This window comes from Poecilia reticulata, linkage group LG22 (genome assembly GCF_000633615.1).
Source record: "Poecilia reticulata strain Guanapo linkage group LG22, Guppy_female_1.0+MT, whole genome shotgun sequence".
NCBI classification, from domain to species: Eukaryota; Metazoa; Chordata; class Actinopteri; order Cyprinodontiformes; family Poeciliidae; genus Poecilia; species Poecilia reticulata.
The window spans coordinates 7500407-7523566 of NC_024352.1; the positions used below are offsets into that span (position 1 = coordinate 7500407).

The window sequence follows — 23160 nt, forward strand, 5'->3', positions numbered from 1 at the left end:
TATATATATATATATATATATATTTATATATATGAAAGGCAAGAGTTAGACCGTGGGAGGAAAAGATCAGAGCCAGAAGGGATGAAGGTGAAAGGGGAGTGAAAGGGGAGAGAAAGGGGCGGAGCTGCGTTGATAAACCAAAACGGATCACGCGAAGAAATGATATGCGCAGGTTTTAAAAGGCTTTCATGAAGGGATGATACCGTAGAAGGAGGGCCCAGAACAAAACGGAGGGCAGGAGGCAGCGAAGCGGGGATCGCACACGGCGGGAAAACAACAGGCTCGGCCCCGCATGGAAAAGATGAAGGGCTACTTTAATTAGGTTTCTGATGCCTGCCTAATCCCATTCTCCATAATAATCCCCCGCAATGTACATAATCAAAACAAATACACCCAAAGGAGAGAGGCTGGTAATAAGAAACACTATTACAGAGAAAGTATGCGTGTGGGACACCTGCATGCTACCTTCTGGGATGCGCTGAGGACGTGTCCCAGTCATCGCTCTCCCTGTGCAACCATCTGAGCACCAGAAGGGCTTTGCTGCTACACTGGAGACTCTTAAGAAGCTTCACACTCCTGGAATGCATTGTGCTGCTGAATTGGAAATGTACCACTATTATATTGTTGAATGCAGCGTTGGTTTAATAGAAGAGAGCAACAAGTGGAAGCAAGTCACACTGGCCAAAGGTAAAATGACATTGCCATGTGCCTGTAATGGATCTCCTGCTTCTTCCAGCTCAATGTAAAATATGCTAAAATTACACCACGATAGCTGAGCCATATTTCAGAATGAAGTGTATGATTTATAAAGTAATGAGCAATCCAAATACTGTTTGCTACAAACCTTTTTACTGAATTACATTTTACAATTAAGCAATGCTGAGACTATTCTAAGGACTCAAGAGGGCTGGAAAGAAAAAAGAAGTAACTCCTGTTCCATTACAAATAGAAATTAAATACTCAAATTTATCATTCCTGTTATTTGCTGAAGCTCCACTTTATTTTAAGTAGCAGCTGGTCTGAAATGTCTCTGTGGAAAATACATTTTCTTTTCAAATATATTCCAAATTGTTTTGTTTCCTTTGACTTCATTTTGAAGTGAATTCTTCACTTTAAAAATGATTAACTACACATCTTCTTTTTTCAGTAACAACATCTACACTGAAGTGTGTTGGTGTGACTTTTTTTTTTTTTTCACATTACTTAGTTTTTAAGTGACTGATACCATGAAGAACTTTCAGCACATTCTCTCTTCTCCAAAGCAAGAACCACATTGCAAACAACATCACTGACTAGGTAAAAGCTATGGCGCCGGTCAAAAGTTTGCATACACATTCGACTGTTATGACTGATTCATTTTGGCCTTTTTATGGTTTATTTTAACCCATCCTTTTTCCAGGGTGGAATAATCATGCCTAAACTCAACAATAAAAAAAAGGAATGTGAATTGATGGGATTGTTCTCATCCCCACACATTATTTGAGTTTATTGACTTCAAACTTAAATGCGCTGTACCAACAGCCAAGCAAGGTGGTGGCAGCATCATGCTTAGGATAGGTTTCACTATTCAATGAACGTTCTGATGAGGTCAGGAAAAAAAGCAACAAATACAGAGCATGTAAAAGACAGTTTAACAGTTCAGATGATTTTTTTTAACAGTTCCATGATGTAATCTGTCCTTTCCGTAGGAGGAAAAAAACTGTTGTTTTCATATTTTTCACCTGACTACAAGGCCAATTTTTAGTGTCAGTGTAATAGTTATGCCGACACTGATGTCGGTGAACAGCATCAAGTTGATAAAATAATGGTGACAGAGAAACTAGCTTCAAATTCTTCTTCAAAACTGTGTGTCAAATTGAAATTTAGATATTTGAAACTAGGAAACAATTGAGTGCTTTTGAGAGGAAAATGACCCCAAAATCTATTATTATTAATCCATCAAAGCGTAAATTTTATGAAGCAGACTAGCGTTAAGTTTTGCCTTCCAAATTATATTTAAAAAATTAACTGACTCAATTCTGCTTAGGAAACTGGTTAAATTTCCAGCCAGAGATGTGACAGGAGCTTGCTGATGGTAACAACTGTGTGGCTGAGGTGTAATTTGCTAAAGGACTTTTGGCTAAATAATAATGTGGTTAAAATTCTGTGTGGATTAAACCAAAACCCAAAATAAATTAAATGCTTGCAACCAATTCTATTTATCAAAGTTTAAGGATGTAAATTGTGAAATTATTTCACACTGATAATAGTACTAAGGCATCATTTAAAGCCAAAAAATGTATATAAATTGACCATAAATGTCTGACCAAAGTTGTGATGTCACAGTTTTTCTTCTCGGAGCATGCATATAAGACAAAATAAGGTACCTTTTTGTCATTATTCAGGTGTTGCAAAAGAAAAATTCAAAAGGTTACAATTATAAATGTGCATTAAAGGATCAATAACATAATGCAAACTGTCCTAAAGTAATGAATCAACGTTACTCCGTCCAAGTTTCAGTCGAGAGTTTTCCTTTAAACTGAGTGAACGAGTTAATTAAGAAATGAAAACCTAAACAAGCATTTCAAAAATCCGGCTTCACATGTAATTAGAAACCTTGTTAAATATTGGTTCCTTTATAAAACAAAAGGTTTTGACACCTTATGTGATAGATAATAGTGTTTAACGCTAAATTAATGTGACATTAAACATGTTTATTTTAGGCGTCACCGTGTTAGTGCAAAAGATTGCTTGCCAGGTGTTTGGGTCCATGTCAATGAGCAGCAAAAAAAAACAAAAAAAAAAACTATTGTTCCGAGCCTTAAAGTAGAACCAAGACAAAAAGGAATAAAATTTGAATGTCTGGGGAAATAATTCAGTACATCTATCACAGTTTGAAGCTTTATTCAAGAAGAATGGACTGTAATAATTTGTCAGTGCCACAGAAAAGGAGACACTTAGAATTGCCTCAGGATTAAGCTAAGCAAATTGTACCACTTACTGCTCCAGTTATGTGATCCATGCAGATTACTAAGATATTGGATTCTTTTTTTTTGTAATCCTGTTTGAGATGTTTCATTTTTGCCTGCTGTGCTTAAAAACCATGTTTGTCTTCCCGTGCGTGGGCTCGATAAAGCCTGGAGTTTATTTCTCTCCGTGGCTCGTTTTTGGCAAACAAGAGGAAATCTTCAATAGCACGTAGACATTCACCATCAACGGTTCAAATGGAAGTTGAAGTTGCAGGCGGGTGATGGGTAAGGGTTCGGCTTGTTTGGATAGTCAACAAGCTCTTAGAATTTAGACCAATCGTGTTTCACCTCGGATTATTGAGCTCCTGTTGAGCAAGGAAAGCATTTTAGGGCAAGAACCAAAGATACTCTGTAAAAGCAGCTTACCAGATATCTGCAGTATGAAGACAGACAGACAAAACAAAGTACAACCACACCAATGCAGCAACTTGATTAAAAGAGGTGCAGTTCACTACCCTTTTGTTTCCTATTTACTACATTTTTGATTTTTTGGTATCTAAATTTTATGAAGTAAAGATCCATCTCTTACAGGACATTAATATTTCTAAGTTGTGCATCACTTTTGGAGGAAGTTTGTTGAGTGATTTCATGTAGTCAGTTGTGAGTATTGTATTGCTCGATCAGAGGTCACACTGTCATGTTTTGCAAAACCAACTACCCCACACTGAGATCACGACCACAATCAATAAAAATGGGGTGCAACATAAAATCCCCAGACAATATAAACAGCAGTGATGGGATCATCTGAAAGAGTGAGGTCCATGTGCGACCTTGGGCTGAGCATATTTGGAAAACCGTGTCTCGCTTATTGGTTGATTCTAGGTTAAAAATCCTTAAAAGTGGCTGAGGTAAGGAGACATCAAGCTCTTGGGAGTCGATTTCAAACAGAAGACGTGGAGAGTCGAAGTGTATGAGTTACTGTATCTGTGGATGAGGAGGTGGAGGTATCAACAGGTGTTGATTTGTGTGTTTTCCTTACTCGAGGTGGTTGTTCAACAAACGGCGTAGCAGATTCAGGCGAACACTCGGGTAAGTCCAGCGACTGGTGTGGAATCCAGGGTGGAAACGCGCAGCGATCAGCTCAAGCAGAGTCCGAGATATCTTGAAACACAAGGACATGAAGAATAAGACACTGGAAACTTGAGGAAGGATAGAATAGCTAAGAAGACGAGATTATCATGACCACAATGAGCAATCAGGCAACTTGTGGTGCAGAGCACTGACTTCAAATAATTAGAGCTAACCATATGGTGTATTTACAGTAGTAGAATCAGCATTTTACGCAGGGCAAATTGCTTTAACTAACTTTTTGTACCTCACCATTTTAGGTAGACAAAAAAAACAATCTGTCACGGGACATTTGTACAAGGAATGGGTTGTTTTGTTCTCACCCTAGGGAATATTTGTATCCATTTTAACAGCTAATAACTGAAAGTAATTTTCCAAAACGAAGTCATAGTCTACTTCAGGGAAATTTGGCTATGTGAGTATGATGACTATTATCTCCCGGCAGGAGGTCGCTCACTTATTTCCAGTTGTCCATCCAGGGATCAAAAGGCCAACACTGGTACCAGAAACTTATGCTATATCATATGAAACATTTGAGCCATTTTATTATTATTTAGCTCTGTAATTTATAGAGAAAATTGTTAACAACCCAGAGAATCAAACAGATAAACAATGAATAAGCAAATGATATGAATGACTTTGTTTCCAGATAACAGAATGGAAGCAGGTTGTGATGAAATGGTAACGACTTCAAATCAGGCTGCGTATGAAATGGGGCCAGAAATTGGTAAATGGAAAAAAAAACACACAAAAAAAACCAACCTGAAACCTTTTTCATTACACAACTACGTTCTGTTGATCACTGCTGGGGCTTGTTGAGTTTTGTAAAATAGGAGATCATGAACTCTGAAGGAAGCCAAAGAAAAAATGTAAAAATAAAGATCTTGAATCAATCTCCTGCTGGTAAATGTTCTTTATTAAAATCACATCCCCACATGTTTTATAGCAGAATAGACTGGGACAAAATTACTTTCAATCGCCAAATGTCTCCAAAAAAATAAAAAAATAGACATTTAGATTATAGAAAGACGTGGATGGCAAAGAAATCATTATGAGGTCTAATAACCAGCACCTGAACAAAGGATTGTGTAGACAGAAGGTTCCTATTGTCCTTTGGCAAAATTAACATATGACTGCTGGAGGAAAATACTTGCCTCTACATTCAGAAAGAGACTGAACAAGTTTAACTTTCATGGGAGGTGTGGAAAAAAGGAAAAGTGCTCTCTACAAAAGAACCTCAAGGCCTGACTAAAATTTGCAAGAGAGAAAGGGGGAAACGACTACGACCTGTTGAGTTATTTCCTTTAGAAAGGTAAGTCTAAAACTTTATTATTCATTTCCCAGATCAGTGAACATGTCGATACATTTCAGGAAATAACCTCTTAAACAGTTGGGCACATAGGTGAATGTATTATGGTTTGATTCAATGAAACCTAGCAAGTTCACCTTCATCTAATCAACTAATAAACTGACTGCATGTCATAGAATGCTTGAGAAAGATGGTAGTATATATGCAGCACTGGAAAAAAAATTAAGAGTCTTCTGCACTGAACCTCATTGAAAACCTCATTGTTATTCCATCAAATATTGATTTCTGAACTCTTCCTGATTTAAAACTTTAGTATTGTTGTTTCTAAATGAACATGAACTTGTTTTCTTTGCATTAGTTGAGGTCTGAAACACTGCCATCTTTTTCATTATTTTCACCATTTCTCATTTTCTGCAAATAAATACTAAATATTTGCTTTGAATTTCAGAGACATGTTGTCAGTAGTTCATAGAATAAAAGAACAATGTTCGTTTTACTAAAATATATGCCTATGATAAGTCAAATTAGAAAAACTGATCATTTTAAGTGGTCTCTTGATTTTTTCCAGAGATATATATGTATATATATAAACAGAACTGGACTCTGCAACATGAAAGTGAATCCAAACAAACCAGTAAACCCACCAAGACCCGGCAGAAAATTACGACATAAGAAGTCCGTAGCAAGAAAATGTTTTATTCTGATAATATATTTTGTTTGGTGTTTATCTGTAACTGAATCACTTCATTTTCCAGCAATAAAAAACGTTAAAGCATCTGTACACGTCATCTTTTCTTACATATCCTACCCAGGTTTCCCATCTGTATTTAATAACTTACTTTACAATAACTTCAATAATATTTTCTGGTATTTGAGAAAACTGTTACCTTAATAAGAAAATTAGAAAAACAGTCTTTCCATCTTTTTTGGTGGGGGGGCGGGGGATTAAGCTGTATGTATTTGAAAACCAAAATTTTACTTCAATATCTGACTGTGACTTTCATAGTTAGTGCTCTGGATGACCCAGAAGCAGGGCACAAGACACAGGAGGTTAAACTAAACAAAAAGTCTTTAATGAAATTTTCAAAGAACAAAAGATGCTGCAGGTGCAAGGGCGCTTGAACAAAAAGTCCATATGACAGGCAATCCAAGTATGAGTCCAGGGAGCAAATAAAAGGGAGAAGAACAGGAGCGGAACGCAAGAACATGACAGCCTGGATGAACAGACACACCAACAAAGGCAAATGAGAGAGATGGGACTAAATATGGACAAGGGTGAACAGATGCAGATGGCAACATTTACTTCTGAGCAAACAGGAGGCAGGCAGTGGAAGGTAAACCTGATACCGCACATATTAGAAACACACTTTCAAAACGGGCAAGAGAGCTAAATCAGAGGCAAGAGAACTGTCACAACTTGGACAAAGCCTGGACTTGTAAAACAAAAACTTGATACATTTGCTTAAAATTTGTAAATAAAACAATGAAAGCGATGATAGATAGCTTTCAGAAAATCTTTAAGGGATACCGACGGTCCATCAAATTTTGCAAATGTATTGTTTAATTCTTTTTCTGCTCTTCGGGAGAACCGGCGCACATCTCATGAGCAAATCTTTTGTGTTTGCCAACAGCCACGCAATGAGTTTGATGATGATTTGATCAGCTGTGATGAACTCAAGCATCAACGAGATACAAGATTAAAGCCAGAGTATCAGCGGGAATCTTGTCTACTCCTTTGTTCCTTGCTACCTGCTATGTGCGGCGCATAATAGTTGGAATGTAAATTCAAGCAGGTACTGTTTATTAACATCATACGATTGGAAATATGGTCAGATAAGAAGTAATCACATGTGCTGAAGTACAGCAGCATTTGTTTTTCAAGCGCAGGTGTTGCAGTAGCTGTGATGCCATGTGGGAAAAACCTTCAACTGAAAATGAAACCAAACAAATTGCTCTGGGATGTTTTAAAGCAGCTTAGTGCGTTAATGATTTTTTTTTTTAAGTTAAAAGAAAGAGCCGTCTGCAAATAAGAAAAAATATACTTTCAACAGCTCCCAAAAGTATTCACCATCCTTTGTATGTTTTGTTGCCTTTTTATGTTATTCTGATGTTATGATAAAACAACAATGTGTAGTCCAAGTGAAAGTTTTTTTTGTTTTTTTTTCTTAGAAATTAATTCTTAAGTACATAAAGTGCGTTTGTATTTTAGCCACCTTCTTAACAATTACAGTTGTAAGTAGTTTTTTTTTTAAGGTAATTTGGTACAAATGAAGACTAAAAAGACTAAAAAAATGATGTTCACAGAAGCTCCCATTCGGACATTTTCTAAAGATTCTTGATTGGACTTGGGTATTTACTTTGACTAGGCTTGCTGTATGTTTTAAGGTTGCTGTAATGCTGAAAAGTGAACCTCCACCTTGCCTGTCAATTTAGGTAACTGTATGACTTGGGTAGGCTTGCAGCTATGGCATAGCCATAGCCTATTTTGTTTTATGACATTATGTTAAATTATACATTGGTGGATACCGTTTATGAATTAGCCGACTTCTCCATGCAATCAGTTGCACTGGATTTTATTTAGGGGTGACATGTATTTGTGACTTCAATGTGTCAGATACTTTTGCAGCCAATGTCTGTTTTGAAATAGTTTGACTTAGCTTGCATGTTCTCAGTTCTATGCAGCTTCAATGGCTGCCAGAAGAAACGAATGTTGATGTTTCTGCAGTGGAATGAGGCCTACAGTGCTGGTTTTGCTCTTGTCCCCACATTTAGCCAGTCCAGTAATAAGGAGAAGGATGGACATGGAGGGAAAACACTTTTTTTTGTACTTTAACATTTTTTTTTTTTTTTAGATGTATCAACAGCCAAACAGCTTTCCCTCCAGGTCATGCAGCGAGCTGTGAAATGACATGTTGATCCCATGAATACGTGTCTGTGTGTGTGCATGTGTGTGTGTGCATGTGCACCCAAGGGACAAGAGAGGCAGGAATCCCTTTATCAGGTTGACCAAAGAACATTTTTTTTCTACATCAACCATCATGGTGAAAGTGGCCCTGCAGTGGAAGTCAAACTTAGCGAAAGTGTGTGAGGAACATTTAAGGTAAAAAAAAAAAAAAAAACTACATTTCAAATACCATAAATCAGAAATGTGGAGGAGAAAATGACTGCTGAATGAAGGGTAGAAGAACTTAGTGCTGTCCCTTGCTTTAAGCCAAATTAGCATGCGCAGTAGATCTCTTTTATGGCTCTGGCGCTGTCTATGGTGCTGAAAAGTTGTGATTACACAAGAGGTAATGTTCTAGCTGGACGGCAGGAAGGAAGTGGAAATAAATCTCCAGGCAAAACTGAGATTTCAGCGAACTATCAGTTTTGTGTTCACCAGATTGGCAGGAACATCTTGATGGGAGCCCTAGAGGTGCTTGAAAGTGGCCCATTACTAAGGAAAACATGTTGGGCTCCTTTATAGAAGAACAAAGATGAAAGTCCATTCATGTTTTTTCACTGTATAAACAAAAGGGGGAAAGATCCCAAAAATAGCAAATTTAGGTTGTGTTGAAAGAACTATAGACAACTTACAGAGTTTAAAGATTGAAAGTACAAACTTATATTTTACTGCAGTGGCTTTATTTCACACTGACATTCAGAAAGAAATTGAAACCTAATTTCAGGACTGGTGTCTTAATTATTGCTACCTGCACTCCCCCTTTGCCAAAAAGGCATCACTCAGGCTCCTATAACAAGTTTAGCTCTGTGAAGGAAGAGGGATCTTTAATTATTCCTCTTCCAACAATCTCTGCAGATCGTGATTAGTTGCTCTCGGTCACCGAGTTTTAGTCCAAACAAAATATTGCCAAAACAAATTATCACTGCAGAATAAAGTTACTGAAACAGAAACATGTGCTTGAAGGCTACTTCAGCTGCTTTCCAATTCAGAGCTTAAATCTGCGAATCACACCTCAAGTGTTATGCTACACTCGCATTCGCGGCATTATAAAATAAATTTTAAGCAGGTCACCCAGACTGCCATTTCCAGGTACTATTTGCAGTCTTGATTCTTGGTTATGAGGGACACATCTTGTAATTTCTACTGAAAACACAGTGATTTAAAAAATATATATATATATTTCTAATGGATGCTGAACATTTAAAATTGATTTTGTACCTATAATTATTAAGAGTGACAGTCATAATTTGCTTTGCTTGAATGATTACAAGTTTGACGTTTTGACTCATTTTTAAAACTGATTTGTTTAAAAAGATAATTCACATGCTTAGGTATATTTTCTGAAATGATGTTTTGATGGAATAAAGACCTTGGATCATTCTTCTAACATTTTGTGTCAGAATATCTAATATCGGGGCTTGTCACCAAGGGTGAAGCATTACATCATCCAACACGTCATCCTGAATGTCTTGTGATATCAGAGGTGGGAGAAAGTCACTGTTTTTGCAAGTCACATGCACTTGCTTTCAACTCTTTCAAGTCTCGAGTCAAGACACGTAAGTGCCACGTCGAGAAGGAAGTAATAAAGATGTCCATGTTTGGAGTGGAGTCCACCTAAACTATAAAGTTCAAGTCTTACCTTAATCATGTGAAGCTTATTTTAAAATAAGGATGTAGTTGTTAAAGGGCGAGTTGTTGTTGCGGTAGGAGTTCGTCCATCAAGTTTTGGACTTGAGAATATGGGAAATGTCGCCGTCCGGTGCTATTGTCAGAGCGAGGCGGGGGTGGGGGAGGGGGAGGGAGGTTCTCAAGACCGAGAAGACTGGACAACCGTAAACGTGGTGAGGGAGAGAAGCTAACGCGAGAGCGGGGGGACAATACGGGGTATTTACGAGAGAATACGAAAACGTTAGCACGGTGGGAGGGGGAGGTAAAACACGGTCGTTTCCAGGAAGAAATGGGAGACTTGACAGGTATGAGTTCGTCCTCGAAGTCTTGTAAGATCCAGGTGGAAAAAAAAAAACGTTTTCCATTGCTATTAAGAAAGGGTTACATAGAGGCACAGTTAGCAGCTCTGTTGCCTTGCAGCAAGAAGGTCCTGGGTTCGAACCCTGGCCTGGTTGTCTTTCTTCATGGAGTTTGAATGTTGTCCCTGCGCATGCGCCAGTTCTTTCCGGTTTCACTTCCCCGGCTTCCTCCCGCAGTCCAAAAATAATGACCGTTTCGGTTAATCTAAATATGTCTTAAGTGTGAGGGAGTGTCCGTACGTGTTATACGTCCTGAGTGTCTCCGTGATGGATTGGCGACCTGTCCAGGGTGTGTCCTGAATTGTGCCCGTATAAAAAGACATGTTCAACATTCCAAACTTTATTTTAAATGGTACAACATGGTTCACAGACTAATTATTGTCAGGAAATATATCCGGTCGCTTGCATTAAATTCAGAGTGGGAAACCTGAAAAAGCGGAAGATGTTACTCAACGAATTTTCATTAAAATTCACCAAGAGGCAAGCTCCGTGAGAGGTTAGATTATTGGCGGGCGGGCGCATGGACACACACACGCAGGCACTCTCTCTCATACACACACACACCCACACACACACACACCCACACCCATGCACACAAACTTCACAGCTGGTGTGCCTTCCTCCAGCAGAGACTGACAGAAGCAGGGCGACCGCTTTAAGCTGCGAGCGCTCATCTCTCCTCTCCACCACCGGCGCGTCTTTCACTGCTCTTATGAAAAACTTTGAAAGGGTGAGGGGCGAAATGTGCAAGCAAATCGTTTAGGAAAAAGAAGAAGAAGAAAAAGAAAGATCAAGTCCGAGAAGAGCGGTGGAGCCGGGAGAAAGAGGGAGCTATGCCATCTCCCGCCGAGCGGAGCCCAGTCCTCCTCAGTTGCGTGTCGGATCTACAGCATGGTGTCTCTTTCTGGACTCTGGAGCCGCTGCCTCGCCCCGGGGACAACCCGTCTCCTTTTCATCTCTGTCAGAGTGCTTCCGCTGCTGCTTCTCCTCCTGCTGACTCCCTTCTCCTCTGCCGAGACCTGCTTCCCTCACCCGGCGCCCTGCCACATCTTGGCACGGATCGGACACACTGTGCGCCTCGGTGCGCTCCTGCCGACCCGCCAGCCGGCGCGGATACAGAACGCGCTCAACCGCGCCCTGGCGAGCATCCGGCACCAGAGCAGCGGGACGGACTCCACCACCGCTTCCGCCCAGCCGGCCCCGCTGCTGCCCTACAACCTGACCCTGGAGATGGTGGTGCGGTCGCCGGCGGGATGGGACCCGGAGTCGTTGTCCCACAGCGCCTGTCAGGACCTGGTGATCAGAGGCGTGACAGCCGTGCTCGCCTTTCCACGCTCCAGGGAGGAGCTGATCCAGGTGGAGTTCCTCTCCTCTTTCTTGGAGATTCCCTTCGTGTCCATCCTGGAGGACACGGAGCCCCTTGTGACTAAGGTAAGATCAGCCCCAGCATTGTATTGTAAATATCGTGGTATTTGTGCTTCGTTTGCGCCTAAAAACAAGCAACAACCCATGCCTAAACATTTCTATCCCCCCCCCACCTCACCACCATTAAATTTGTGGCTTATAACTGGGTTGACACTCAGCAAAGAATCTGCCTGATCCTGTAGCTTGTGGCAGGGATTTTGAGTTTAAGCTGCTGCAAAAACCAGCCAGATATTCAGGGCTAGCGTCGAGCAAATGAACAGTTTAAGGGAAAGTAATTGTAACAGGGATAATGAGGGTAATTATCCCTGCGCCTAATCTAAAGAATGATTAAAACAATTGTGTTAGGGAACAAAAAAAACCCAACAAAAAAACAATCAAAAATGCTGCAGAGTTAATTGCAACAGTAGGCAGCCGTCTTCAGACTCCAATCTCTGTCTTTAGATTCCTTGTTCTAGAAAACTCTGGACCTGGAGGCCCACAACATGTTTAATATCTGATGGAGCAGAATTTGTAAAGATAGAACCCTCAAGGCAAATACAAGATGATCCCCCCCCTTCAACTCCTTAAGCCTTATTCTTTATTTTTGTGAAGGTGCAAACACAGAAACGGTGAGAGACAGAACAGTTGTTTGTGCTTGTTTGAAAATGTGTTGTTTGTTTTTTTAAGCACCTTTCAGAATGAATTCAACCAGCTGCGATGGTGATAGATAGCTGTTTTGGACAGGTGTTGCTCCTGGACCATGTGTGATCAAATATTTCTACTTTATGTATATGCCTGCGCGGCTCTTGTTCTTGTCTTTTTGGTAGAAAGAAAGAAAGAAAAAAAGAGAGAAAAAAAGTAGCTGAGCAATAAATGTGTTGCTTCACTACTCCTAACAGCAATGAGAGCTGCTTGCCTGTTAGTGTATCCAGTGATTTCCATCTCATTCCCAAGGAAGCAGCCAGCATCATCTATTGCATACATATTTGACTTCATCCAATAGACAAAATATATATATATATATATATATATATATATATATATATAAACGGTCACACACAGGTGCCAGAATCTGAAAGCAGAGCCAGAAGAAGTGACCTTTTTGACTTTGACGCAGCAGGCATGAAAAAAAAAAAAAAAAAGAAAAGATGCTCTGATCAGATATTTGAACTTTTTCTTTGCCACTTGGAAAACACAATGCCAGTGTAAAACATGGTGGCGGTTGCATCATGCTGTAGGCATATTTAATTTCTTTTTTTTAGGGCAGAGTAGCTGCTTAGAGAAGATTGAAATACGAACGGCGGTAGATGCAAGGAAAGCTGCAGAAGACTTGAAGACCGGGGCGACGGTTATGTTGGTATTCATTAGAGCAGTAAGAGCGAGTCGCCTGCCAGCGTTTCCAGTGGTATCCGCCTCGATCCAGCCAAGCAGCCAGCTGCATCTCGTCTCCACACCTATTTGTTTGTGTGCGCGCTATTGCACGGCGGCGAGCTCGAACACCCAAAGCCAAAGTGTGTGTGCGTGTGCGTGCGTGTGTGTGTGTGTGTGCGTGGAAGGGGAACTTCCAACTTTCGCAGAGGTCCGTTTAAGAGAGGGGGGCACCTTCACAAAACGGTCACGCTGACATGAAAAGTTAGAAGGAAGAGGAAGAAGAAGAAAATGGAGGCATAATCCACAGTTTTCAAAGTCTTCTCTGAGTCATGCATTCTTGTCAACAATGTTATGGTTACTTAATCTCAACAAAGCCGACATCAGTGAGAAGCCAAACCACTTGACGAATGGCTTGAAAATGCAAAGAGATAAGCGAGCGAGAGAAGGAGAAGAGAGCAGATATGAGGACAGGGTTTTTTTTTTTTTTCTTGAGCTGTGGGAGGCTGGAAGAACAAAGTTGTGCCAAGCAGGCAGGCTGTAGAAATAACAATAATAATAATAATAAAAACTCCTCTGTGTCCTGATGGCTCAACATTCAATATTTTTAGCCATTATTTCAAGCATTGTGTTAAAATCGATCGCTGTTTTTGGTCTTCTTTCATGCTAAAGTCTTTTTAGCTTTTTATTAAATTCAACCATCCTTTTCTTATTTGAAGTCTGGAGTTTATTAGTTTATTGCAGGATTTCAGTGTAACTTTTGTTGACTAAAATACGATGTTTGTGTAAGATGCTACAAAAGCAGGTGGTTGGTGTAAAAAAAAAAAAAAAAAGAGTTGAATGGCAGCCATTTAACTTTAAAAATATCCAGTAGTATGCATTTGCGGCAACACAAAAAAACAGGATTTCACGAAAAACATTCCACTGAAGAAAATTGCAGCAAATTTTCCCTATGTAAACCCCTATTGAAAAAATCCCCAAAAAACAAATAATGGCTTCACTTTACTGTTAAGACAAAGACTACATACCATTTCATAGCACAATCAAAAGTGCTGTATACCGGTATATAAAACATGACCTAAAAGAAATTTGTCTTTACATTTTGACACCCTGAAAATAGGCCTCTGTCTCTTTAAGAAGCTCCTGTTCTTCCCGACACCCCGGCCTCAGAACGTCATTGCTTGTGAGAACATGAATGGCTGCCATTCAAGGATTTCTTAAACATGCATGAAATACTCAAAAGCAACACCTCTGATATGGTTTTTGATGAGTAAATAGCATCATAATGTTATAAAAAGCTGAATAAGTCGATTTAACATTTAAAGAGAACTAATTTGATCTTTCCAAGAAACAATAATATTTTGGGAGCTTTCCTGTCAGCCGATTGACCTGTAGTGAGCAGAAACACTGAAATTGCTGAAGTGGCAGCAAAGCATTACTCTCTGTCCTACACAGCTAAATCTTTAGCTTCTTGGTTACCAGGGGAAAAAAAATCTATTTTATGCGTGGGCATAAAAGGCAGAATGGCTTAATCCAACTGATAAAAATATATTATTGGCAAGGATATTTTGAATCCATTGCACCTGCTATGTTATAGCGCCCCCAAGTTTATTGTCATCTAGATAAATCCCTATGCTCATAACAGCAATTTGCTTTCCCAGTAGCGATAAACAATTGGATAATTCTCTATCCCGAATGGACTTGATGCTTGGTAGGGATAATTTGTAGGATTGGGTTTATTATAAATCCGTCGGCATGGCAATTTTTTTTTTTGGCAGATGTAGCAGATGATGCAACAGCTCTTCAGAAAACATAGTCAGGACTTAAAAATTATCTTAATTAAATGTGTTAACCACACTGTATTTTTTAAATTTTTTAATTTTTTTTACAACAACAACAAATAATTGTTGGAGATTTGGCATAACAACATCAGTCTGCTCTGTCTCATCCACATATGCATTTCTTTTGCCAATTTTTTTCTAAAATCCATTCAGTGAACGCTAGCAAGCTGTGCGCAATACAAATAAACGCGTTTAAAGAAGGAATTTGATTCAAAACGGGTAAATAAACGATCAACAGAGCTGCGATCTGTTGTCCCACGCCTTTTGTGATGTCACCAGTCATGCGCAAACTTGTTTTTGAGAGGGTAGAGTTACATGACAGGAACAAAACGGCAACAGAAACAGAAAAACTAAACAAAACACACTGTTCTACTGGTGACAAACTATATCCAAACAAAGTTAAGTTTTTTTTACTCAAAGTTTGGTTTGTAGCTTTAACTTTAAAAAAGCCTCTGAAAATCGGTGGGTCTAGACGCACTTTCCAAACGCGTCCGTGTTGTTTGAGAACATCCACATAATTTAGGGAAATTACGACGAGGCGATGTTCTGGGACCTTAAACAATATGAACTGCAGCAGGACGGTCAGAGCGCCTCTTCAGAAAGGGAGCAATGTGTTCTGAGCAAACAGAGACAGCAAGGAGGTGGGAAAGGTCCTCAGACACACAAACGCGCAAAGGGCAGCGATAAGTGGGTTAGGTCAACAGGGAGGCATATTGTTAGCCTGTACAAACAGGGTACAGCACACCGGTTTCGCAGTGAAGCAGGAGGTACGATTTTAATTAAAAATGCAATTTACATTGTAGCATCAGCGGAGAGGAGTGCTCCCCAGAGAGGGGGTAGGAGGGCTGGAGAAAACGGAGGCAAAACAAATGGTTCTGCCAGAGAATGTGCTGGATCTGTCACCAATTGATCCAAACGAGGAGGTGTTTTTTGTGTTTGTTTATGAAAACAAAATCTATCCCCCCGGGTTTTAACAATTAGGGAGTTTTACGTGACAATGAGGAGAAAAGAGAGGGGGTCGGGAAGAAAAATTGGATATTTAGGCACGGTGCTCCCTGAATGTATTCAAATGGAAGTATTCAATTGTTGTTCAGTGGATCTTTTTAAAGGAGTTTGTTGAAACAAATTAGCTTTTCTTCATTTCATTACATGGTTTTCTTTTGTTTGATTAAAAAAAAAATCTAAACTGTTTTCACCTCAACGAACGTAAAAAGCGTTTTACTTGGACTTTCATACAAAGTATTACATAATCGTGAAATTGCATGGTTTTCAATCTTTTTCACAAGTAGCAAAACTGAAAAATGTCACAGCCATTTGTGTTCGGCCCCCTTCAGTCAGTACTTGGCGGGAAAAAAACAAGTTTCTCTGTAATAACAGGTGAAAGTCTTAGTTCCACTTTGCAGAAAATCTCAACATCCGTTAACTCGAGTTAAAAGTAGAAAATAAAAAAGAAAATTTTGATTTTTAGGGTCAGCATTTAAATACCAAATTGTTTAAAATATGATAAAGTACTTTTTTTCAAATGTGAAGTATTATATAAAAAAAAAACAAAATCAACAGTATAATTTGCTTTAACAATCTCTAGAAATCAAAGTACAACTCAGAACTGAAAGTACAAAACGTGCAGAAATGTGTAGATTATGTTAAAAAAAAGGGCATAAATAGGGAAAAATATTAAAATTACTTGGGAATATTAACAAATTTGCTCACATATATTTTTTAAAGGTTTTATTGGCTCTAGTGGCTTTATTTGAAGGTAGTTTGACAGGAAAGAGGGTAATGAGAGAGGGGGAAGACATGCGGCAAATATCGCAAGGCCGGGAATCAAACCTGCGACCACCGCCACGAGGACTAAGGCCTCAATATGTGGGTTGTGCTTTCCCCCTCCGCCACCACAGCACCCATGCTCACATCTTAATGCAGCCATTGAAATGCAATCCACTGTAGCTCACTAGTTTTAAATTCGAGTTAGTCGAACCGATTTGATGCGTTACCAAAACTGGTACTGAACCGTCTCTGGTAAACAGGTGAAATCTATCGCCTTGACGTTGGTGTATGTCTGGCCAAGGTCTTTGGTAGAGAGAAACAACTTAGCCGTATTTTCTTATTGACTTGAAAGCCTTACCACCTGTTTACCCTGAAAACATACCCGTGCTGAATAAAGAAGGACAACCTCAAATGGATGCTGCATATTATTGTTGCCAAGTTGTGAAGACACGACACAGCTGTAGCTCCTTGTCTTGAATCCAAAGAGTTTCCCCGCAAATTAATTATCTTTTTCTTTTTTTTTTTTTGCTTGCTGAATGGTCCTGCTGCCGACACCTCATGTGCTGGTCGTCTCACCCTTTCACCAAATTTATTCCTCTTCAGTTTTGGGTTCATGCCCGACTTTTTTCAAGTCCAAAATGATGCTGAGTTATGTTTCATACCAACCACACATAAATTCGCACTAGCCAGGGGGGATGTTTCATCACTCCTCCTCCTGTCAAATACACTTGTTCTGACTTTGAAAGCACAACGCATGTGAGTTCGGGCTTTGAAGGAGGTTGAAACAAGCAGCAGAACATACTCACAAAGTGGAGCATCTGAAATATCCGGTGTTGTTTTGACAATTGCCTTGCTTTTGCGATTATCGAAATCTAAATTGAACAACATATATATATTCAGTTAATTCCACAGCCTGCATGGCCTTGTCCAGAAACGTTTGGCTTGCTAAAGATTCCCAGCTGGATTGCCATTGAGAATTTCACTGGGTGATTATGGGGTTGTCACAATAAATGACATTGCGGTTTGTAGTAATAATGCGACACATTTGACATCACCGTGAAAACGCCAAGACGGTTTTTTGCTGCGTTTGTTGCAAGCTGATTAGCTTTAAGTTAAAGTCTTGCAGAAAACAACTTTCTTCTTCTGAGACACTCCTGTTTTATCAAGATAAAAGTCTTAAACAAACTGTTTTGCATAAAACTTTCTTGAGATAAAAATGAAAAAAAAATATTTCCATAACTGTTTTGCCACGACTCTTATGAACGAAATCTGCTCAGAATTATTCTGGGATTACTTGAGACTGTCGTTTCACCCGCAGGCAAAACTCAAATGCCAAAATAAACCAAATGTGGAAAAGTGTTTGATATCAAAAGAGACTTGCAAAATCTCTTCCACCCAGTGGTCATCTTAACACTACATGAAAAAAAAAAAAAAGCTTGGAGGCATTTGTGAAAACTGAGCCAAAAATGTCTTTTCTTTTTTGTTTGCTGGTAATTATACCCCCCTGCCGGGCGGAGGACGGGAAAATTCCAACTTGCCGAGGTTAAAGCCTTACAGAAACTGGAATCAACCCTGAAGAAGACGCATTGACGTCTTAACAATACATGCCAAATACCTGCGGAAGATTTGATTGTTTTTTGCATTTTTCTCCTATATCGCCACATAAAGTTTGGTTCGTCTCTGCCGCACTGACCGAACAGAAGGAAAGGGGACAGAGGAACAGAAAAGGAGATGGAGACGAAGCTCAGCTGTCCATCTGTATCGTCCAGTCTCTCTCTCTGCTTCGTCAGAAATTGCTGTGGGACTATACGTGATGCATCTCGGCGAGGAAATGTTCATTCTTCCCTCCCTACTTAGGCTAATTAGAACCACAGTGTGACCCCTGATGGTAAATCTCCTTTGTCCATCTTTAGCAGGCATGGAAAGGGAGGAAGGAGAGAACGAATAGAGATGGGTGGGAAAGAAAAGAAAATGAGATTCAAATTCCCATTAGGTCCATTATGGGCATATGTGCCAATGATCTGCCAGTTGTAGGCTTTGATACTTGATCTGAAACAGTGAGTACAAACAAGAAATAGCTCGAAAAAGGGCCTTATTTTTGTTTTTAGGTTGATTTTGCGTTCATTTGATAGTGCGTGTTGAAAATTGCTAAGCAGTCCATAATAAACTGACAGGCGATAAACGTAATTGAAAATGAACATTCATGCATTATTAACGAGGCCCGCCTTTTTTTTTTTTTTTTTTAAAGCCCGGCCTCTGCAAGACAATCCCAGATTTGCTGATAAAAATCGCAGAAGTGATTTTGTGGATCATGATTTCTATTTCGGAAATGTATTAGCGGCTCAAAGTGAAGGAAATGGTTTCTGCCGAATCCCAAATGTGATTAGGTGAGAGCGACGGCGTGGCGCAAGTTCATTATTTGTTAGTCTTTGCAGTGGAAGCCGTGTTCCCGTGACTCACTTCTGCTCCCCAAGCTGCTTGTAATGCTGCTGAAATCTAACCCTGAAATTTTTTTTTCTTCATAATGTAAAATTTACAGGTCTCTATTTCAGGGTCTAATTTGAATAACGAGGACTAAGAAATGACTGGCTCTATTTAACGCTGATAAAAACCCAGCTGCATTAAAATGTTAAACTGTTTGCATGAGAGAAGGCTGTAAAATTTAATCACAGAGCTCCAGAAACTTGTTTTCTTTTTTTCTTGGAGGTTTGTTGTCCTTTTGCTGATCCAGACAATGCTGCCTTTTCCCCATCAATTATGAATAACGATGTTTTTTTTTTTCCCTCTCTTTGTAGTTCAGTTGCCCCTTTTTCCATGTATATGAAGTTTCACATTTGAATATATCCACTAGAAGCAAGAGGAGGGTTTTATTTTTGCTTTGGAAATTGGTGTTCCTGTAGTGCCTCGCAGAACTATTCATATCCGTAACGCATTTCCACATCGTCTCACTTTACACACCACGAACTTCATTGTGTTTCGTTGGAATTTTACATAACAAAGACAAATCAGTGCACCTTTGCAGTAAGTGGGAGACGACTATGGTTTAAAATTGTTTTAATGAATATTAATCATATTTTTACACTCCCTTTACTAATTGTCCTAAGTGAAATCTAGTACACAAAAACTGTCACTAAGGGTGTTTTCACCCTGGTTAGTCCGCTTTAATCAAACTCTAGTTCATTTGTCTAGGAAGTCTGGTTTGTTTGGGAATATGTAAATTTTGATCCACCTGAAAACCTCAGTGGTGGGCTGGTTGAAGAGAACTCTGGCGTGGTTTGAACGCACATGTGAACGCCACGCGGACCAGAAACTGCTCCAAAAGCAGTAAGCGAGCTATAGCCAAGGGAATTGTGGGCCAAAAGAATTGCGCAAGTCTAGCATTACATTGAGAAATGGCTCGTGGTCTTTAGTCAAAGACAAAAGAGAAATCCCAACAACTGCTAAAATTTGATGCTACTCCATTTTTTGTTGTGTGAAGGAGGAAGCTGCGTTGGTCTTCTTCAGAGGTTTTCCTGTTGTTTTCATTCAGTAGTTCTTGGTGCAGCGCCACCACAGGCGAGGAGGTGAACAGGTTTCTCTGTTAGTTTGGATCGTTTGACGCAGCGTGGTGTGGAAGCGATCCACAGCAGCTGAAAATGTAGCAAATGTTGCAATTCTGCTTCCCAATTGAATCGAGTCTACTCGACTATCATGTGTGGAAAAACACCCTGAATTAGTTCCTTCAAAGGTTTTTTGTCAGAGAGCGTCAGTGAAGTGACACCATCATGAAGACCAAGGAGCTTACCAGATAAACCAGGGAGAAAGTTGGAGAAGTTTAAAGCAGGGTTGGGGTTTTTTAGCACAATATCTCCAGCCTTTAAACATCTCACTGAGCATTGTTCAGTCCTCTGCAGTGTGGGCGGTTTGTCTATAATATGAGAGCTAGAAGTGAAGACTGGGATAGACAGGCTTAGATGAATAAAAAGAGGATTTTATTACACACAAACCCATTTTATAGACCGACGCACATGCTCTGGAGAAAACGAGTGTTTCTCCAAAAAAAAAAAAAAAAAAAAAGCTATAGTCTCTTTATAGCAGGCAGCACACCTATAGCTTTGCATCTTGTCACAGCTGTGTCCAAACATGCAATGTATGAACTTTATCATCATCCATAGACAGATTTGTTTCTGGCTCAGGAAAGCCTTTCTTGTCATCTCATGTTTCTCAGGACACAGGAGTGAACTCAGTATTAACTAACGCACAAATGCAAACCTGTTAATGCATCATTTGTGTAAACTGAATTGTCTATGAGATAATACGACCTTGACATACAATGACAGGACTCGATGCGCTTTCAGACACCATTATCAAATAAAATCAAGAGTATGTTACAGCTGTAAACTCACCAAAACATCACACATCACACTTTATCTAAACTGACTGATTCAGAGAAGCAACCAAGAGGTCCACCGTAACTTTGGAGGCGCTGCAAAGATCCACAGCTCAAGTGGGAGAGTGTATTCTCAAGAAAACTCAAATTCACGTCATCTACAATCTGGCTTTTATAGAACAGTGACAAGGTGGCAATTCTTCATTAAAAAACAAACAACCCCCACTGTGAAACACAGTAATGGGAGTGTCTTGCAGTGACGAAGCTTTACTTCCACAGGTCAACAAAGATGGTTGGTGATCTAAACACAAAGCAAGCCTGGCTCATTTTAGACCCTAGGAATGATTTTGTTTTTGTTTTGTTTTTTCTGGGAAGAGTTACTTATATCTTGTTCTTGTTGCTGAGAATTAAAACACTTTATAGATCAAGAAAATGGAAAACAGTCAACCCTACCCAAATATTTTTTCTTTTGAAAGGTCAGTTGTGCAAGAGTCTTTTTATTATGTTTTGGATCTATGACTCACGTAGCCCTTTTTGCACAAAGATCAGACTACTATTCACAAGTTTGGATCAGAAGTTAAAAAAGAATATTTAATGGAATAAAAAGAACAAAGAAACCAGCGTGAGAATAGCAATAATATCTGACATTGTTTGATTGAAACTGTGGAGCGCATATATATATATATATATATATATATATATATATGCTACAAACGTTATGTCTGGATGCAACACAGGTGAGTAAATGAGCAGATGGAAATCAGGTGTGCAGAGGCACTGAGGGAAAAGTGACACTAGAGGTCTGGAAAACAGGAACAAATGAAACGCAAGAAGGAACAAAAATTATCAAAAAAGATTGTTACAACTATTTTTGTTTCACAAAAAGCTGCCCGTTTACTGGGTTGTTGAGTATGTAAATATTTTACATACTCATTGTTAAATTTATTCATTTTGGTGTTTTTGATTTTTATTTAAGTCAGACCTTCAGCGTCCTTCAGATGTCAATTTAACCATTTTGGTCCATTTTGCAAAACGTTTAAGCACCGGGGCACTAAACATACAGCCAGAGCAACTATGCAGTGGTATATAAATGACAGTATTTTTCCCTGTACACCCCATTCACTCCAAACCGAAACCCGATTGAGAAATCCACCGATTTTCCCTCCAGTCTTGCTAAGATTGAGCAATTTTGCACAGGAAAATGGGCAAAATGTTCAGTTGTGCAAGTCTAGTAGAGACCACGGTGTGACTTGCATAATGACTTGCAGCTGCAGTGAAAAGTGCTTCTACAGTGTATTAACTCAGGAGGGCTGGATACAAACGCACAACTCGTATTTCGCATTTGTATTTTTAAAAGTTCTGAAAAAATTAACATCCCTTTCCCTTCCATATCGTAATAATGTTGTACTTTGTGGCGTATAGCATGAAATCCCCCAAAATGCATTGCTGTTTTCAGTCATGTTCGAAAAACCTGAAGGGATGCAAACACTTTGGCAAGTTTCCGCGTACTGCTATCTTCACCTTCGTGTATAACAGTGTGTTTTTGCCTAAAATGTTTTGATTTGACTCCGTAATCGAGCTCATTTTACTCCCTAAACTTTAAAAAAATCAATCCCAGTAAAAGCAGCCCGCTGAATACCAAAGCGGCAAATCTCTTGATGTCATTGTCCCTAAAACTAAAATGCAACAACACACTTATATAGCTATACATGCATGCATTATTCATTAGGCTTCTACCATTTAGAATAACCTTTGGCATTCCTCTCGCTTGCTCTCCTCTGCTATCTTTCCATCCTGCTTTCTTTCATTAAATCACAGCTTCCTTTTAATGGCGTACCTCGTTCTGCTTAGCAAAATGAAGATTAGTACAGTAAAAAACCCAATTTGTGACTTTGAATGAAATTACATTTTAATCCAGGGACCCTGCTGAATAATACACATTGTGGCTTGGAGCTAGCCCCACTCCCACAGCACACACACACACACACACGCACACACACACACACACACATACATGCGTTTCCCACAGATGTATCCCCGTGCTGAGTGTCTGCT

The 23160-nt window shown here is 39.5% G+C and overlaps 1 protein-coding gene across 2 annotated transcripts in view; it reads left to right on the forward strand.

Moving 5' to 3' along the window:
- Positions 1–10931: 10931 nt before the first annotated feature.
- LOC103458409 (glutamate receptor ionotropic, NMDA 3B-like) overlaps positions 10932–23160 on the forward strand; it is a 117946-nt gene continuing 105717 nt past the window's right edge. For both annotated transcript variants that reach the window (XM_008399176.2, XM_008399177.2), the window contains exon 1: positions 10932–11787. In XM_008399176.2, the coding sequence (XP_008397398.1) occupies positions 11248–11787 (540 nt within the window). In that variant the 5' untranslated portion in view covers positions 10932–11247. The remainder of the gene's footprint in view (positions 11788–23160) is intronic.